This window comes from Carlito syrichta, unplaced genomic scaffold (genome assembly GCF_000164805.1).
Source record: "Carlito syrichta isolate Samal-C Ts95f unplaced genomic scaffold, Tarsius_syrichta-2.0.1 Scaffold307833, whole genome shotgun sequence".
Lineage (NCBI taxonomy): Eukaryota > Metazoa > Chordata > Mammalia > Primates > Tarsiidae > Carlito > Carlito syrichta.
The window spans coordinates 386,295-390,689 of record NW_007251929.1 but is presented as its reverse complement, the minus strand read 5'-3'; the positions used below and the strand labels follow the sequence as shown (position 1 = coordinate 390,689).

The window sequence follows — 4,395 nt, the reverse complement described above, 5'->3', positions numbered from 1 at the left end:
AATTAGATCAGGAAAAATTTGCAAATAACTATAGAATCCAGGAAAGGGAGAATTACTTTGAAGAAACAGGAAACAAAGATTCACAAATGAATGTCTTCATTGTTGCCTAGGATAGTCAAAAAAAACAGAATCAGAACTCATTCCAGGATTTTAAAATGAAATTTTCTTTCCAACTTAAAAACAATTCCGTTTTTTTATTAACTCCAAGAATGGGTGTAATCCTCTTCACCTTTTATAATCTCCTCAGCAGATTCCGGATTCCCTGCTTGATCTCCTTGGTTCTCACACCATAAACAATGGGGTTCAGAGCTGGAGGGATGAGGTGGTGCAGGATGTTTAGCAAGATGGGGATGTCTTGAGGGATTCTCTTCCTGGCCAGGTTAGTGATGACCAGAACCAGCAGGACTGTGCTGAAGAAAAGGATGAGGATGAAGTGGGAACCACATGTGCTCAGGGCCTTGGCCGCAGCACCCTCAGCCTTAGCACAACTTTCAAGATAAAAGAGTAGGAGAGAACAATCAACATGAGGTCAGAGCCCAGCAGGGTCCAGCCTGCCACAAACTGGTAGAGCCGATTGAAAGTGATGTTATCACAAGAAAGTTTGGACACAGACAGGTTAGTGCAGATGCAATTCTTGATGATGTTCCCAGCACAGTATCTGAGTCTGGCAGAAAGGATGGGAACAGGAAGGGAAATGAAGACATTCCGGGCTATAACAAAGGTGGCAGCCCTAACCACAAACTTGTCAGTGATGATAGATGGGTACCGCAATGGATGGCAGATGGCCACATAGCGGTCATAGGCCATGACCATAAATGTGCAGGATTCCATAGTCAGAAAACTGTTCATGATGAACATCTGGAGAAAACAGGCAGGAAAGCGGATAGATCTGAGGCCAAACCAGAAGATGGCCAGGACCTTGGGGATGACAGTGATGCAGAGCACGATGTCCAGCAGGGAAAGGAGGCTGAGCAGGTAGTACATAGGCTCATGCAGAGAGGCCTCCAGCCAGATGGTGATGAGGAGGATGGCGTTGGCCCCCATGGCCAGGAGGAAAAGGAGGCTGAGGGGCAGGGACAGCCAGTGCTGCCAGCTCTGGAAGTTGGGGAAGCAGATGAGGAAGAATTCAGAGACTGAGGTAGTGGAGTAGTTGCTGGGTGATGCCATGTAAAGTATCCTGATCAAATTGGCAATCCAGAGCACCTTGAAATGTAGGAGAGAAGCATATCAACATAGAAAGCACATGTTCCAGATATGGTAGGCTTGGTTTTCCACTGGGGCCCTTAATCTGTCCCAATGACATTTTAAAATGACCACCACCATCATCATCCTGACATTTAACCACATATGTATTGTGTGGCAAACACTGTGCTGAATGCTTTCTATTTGGTAGCTCATGTCGTCTTTTAAAAAAATAATACTACAGAGTAAATTAGAATTGTTAATCTAATTTTACGGATAATGAAAGGGAGATGAAGGGAAGCTGAGTAGTTTGCTCAAGATTAGAAAGTCAGTAAACGATGAAGCCAGGACTGTGAACTAGACAGTCTGTCTTCAAAGTCTCCGTTTTTAGCCACTACACTATTTGCCTCAATAAGCACAATTACTTAACTAAGCCCTTCCTTCCTTCAGTGTGTTTAAGGGATAGATGTGTTGAATACTCTGCTTCGCTGACTCCATGTGGGCCCAAGAAAAACCTAGCCCTTTACTCCATAGAACTGGACAAGGCCTGACTTCAGAATTGTTTATTTTCATTTTCAGGAAACACTGGATTAGAGGTAGAACAGCCTTCAATCCCATCTAAGAATAACTTCTTCCTGCCACAAAGAGGATTTCACTTGAATCATCATTTCTTTTACTGAATTATTTGCTGTTGTTTATCTTTGTGAAGATTCAAAAGAGGTTTTATTTTGGAAGGGACTGTGAATGTCCTATTCTGATGACAGAGATAGTCATTACTTAGGAGTACTCTAGAAGGAATATGAAAAAACTATAAATAAGTAAACAGCTTTGGGAGTAGAGGTGGGAATGTGATAGGTTTAAAAGAGGAACACACTTTGAAACATGGAAGGCAGAAGAAATATTATATTAACTTAGGCAGAAAGTTGAGAGAGGTCTGCAGGCTTTAGGAATATCAAAAGTTTGAGCCTAACAATACCATTCCATGTCTGGAGGACTGAGCAGTGTGGCTGTCTCTAGCTTACCCATGTGGTTTCTTAACATGCACAGCTCACAGAAATGCTATCCAAAGATGAGCCGCTCTTATCATGGGGGCCTTGACTATTAATTCTTTCATTTCCTGCTATGAGGAAACCCAGCCTCAGACAGTTTGCTATGAAAAAGATAACGGGACAGGAGTGCTCCTGGACCTTTCTGGAGGCTTTCTCCTTCAGCAAGGTCTTCGGAATTGTCCTATATCTCCAAAACTGCACCAATCCCCTGCCTGCTCCCTAGGTGGTGATCCCCTTCTTATACCAAGAGCCATTTCTTTATTTCAGGATGATTATGAAGAAATGAATTGAAGAGACATTTCAATATTGAAATCAATAAGAATTGCATGTAACGGATGAGGGAAGCAAGCCATTTGTAAATTAATTATTTAACCATTACCCAAGCATATACTTACTGCTTGCTATTGGGCAAGGTGAAGTAGAACAAATTGAAGAAGTATGAATGGTGCAAAGTCTTGAATCTCAAGTTACAGTGTTAGAGATGACTATCTACTTTTCGTATCTAATCTACTTAAGGGCATGTGTGACAGAAAGAATAATACCTATACTGAGAAATTAGAGAGGAGAATGAAGAAAATAGGAGGGTTTGAAGAATTTAAAAATGAACTTATATTTGAAGGTTTATGCCTGAGCTATTTGAAAATTATCCAGATCAAGCTTTCAGTGATTAATCAAATTATATATACCTAGAACTCTGGAGTAAATTTTAGTCTGCAAATAAAAATGCATTTCTTGTTATCTGAAAAAAAAAAGCAAAGAGGTGCTAGCATATGAATAATTGGGGAAAACCTAAGCATGCTTTAAGGTCTAAAGTTTAGACTAAGAATTTTCAAGTTATGTTGGCAGTTGCTGATTTAGGTGAATAGAAAACATTTGATTAAATAAGCTTCTAAAGAGGATATAAGGGGGCCAATTCAATACAGCAGTGAGGAATCTTTGATTTAAAAAAAATGACAGAAGCAAACCATCTAACTTTTCTCCTCTCCTCTTTTCACAAAAGAAAATATTTACATTGGAAACAAGAACTAGACCGGGCGCGGTTGATCAAGTCTATAATCCCAGCACTTTGGGAGACCAAGACGAGAGGATAGCCTGAGCCCACGGATTCAAGACCAGCCTGGGCAACATGGTGAGACCTCGTCTCTACAGTAAATCAAAAAAAATTAGCTGGGCATGGTAGTGTGCGCCTGTAGTTTCAACTACTTGGAAGGCAACGGTGGAAGGATCGCCTGAGCTCAGCAGGTGGAGGCTGCTGTGGCCAGGAGTATGCCACTACACTCTAGCCTGGACGACAGAGTGAGACTCCAACTCAAAAAAAAGGAAACAAGAACTGAGTACTCTCCACATGGTAAAAATTGTGAAGCTTGTGTTACATACTTTGGTAGTGGGACAAAACAGAATTTAAAACTATGAAGCTGGAATCTCCCACAAGAAAAATAAATAGCCATTCTGGGTCCTGGCTACAGCATCAATTTCAAGTTGCTAATGAGAGTAAATGTCCATTGCTTTCCTCTGAGGTAGAAGGAACTACCCGTGACCACACAAACTACTTGTGTTCATTGACACTTTTGGAGGTGAGAGGGAAGTACTTTCTGTCTTGTTCTACACAAAATATAGTTACTTTCGAGTTATTCTACTCTTTAGAAATTTGAACATTTTCTCCTTTTGCTTTGTCTCATAACAGGGATCAATCTTGCTATTAGTAACATGGCAGTTAATGTTCTTGGGTAGCATTGGAAATGAGTTCTTTCTATTCCCTTTTAACAATAAACTAAAAGCATAGTTTTTCTGCTTTATGCCATTCCCTTAAATGTATCTAATCTTAGAAATCATCCAAGGATTTGGTTTTCCATAATCAGGGTGGGAATGCCTATTTGTTTTTTTTGTTTGTTTTTCATTTTGCTCAACATTGCTTTTGAGATTTATTCATGATAGTACATGGATAGCATTCATTCATGTTGTAGAAATATACCACTAATTTATTTATTTTTATGCTAATGAAAAGTTAGGTTGTTTTCTTTTTTATTTTAAAGATGGGTTTCATTCAGGAGTAGGTACATAAGTGGTCATTGTACAGGTGGAGTTTGGGCCTCCCATTGGTCTTCATTTCACCTGGTAGGAATACATATTTGTAAAAGAAAGGAATCTGACTGACCTAGAGCTC

The 4,395-nt window shown here is 40.2% G+C and overlaps 1 protein-coding gene across 1 annotated transcript; it reads right to left on the bottom strand.

Moving 5' to 3' along the window:
- Nucleotides 1–232: 232 nt before the first annotated feature.
- LOC103267042 (olfactory receptor 56A4-like) lies at nt 233–1,215 on the bottom strand. Its single transcript, XM_008064648.2, is given in 2 exon segments — nt 233–483; nt 486–1,215. Coding segments are annotated over 2 exon segments (933 nt in total). The 5' UTR covers nt 1,168–1,215.
- Between the last annotated feature and the right edge of the window lie 3,180 nt (nt 1,216–4,395).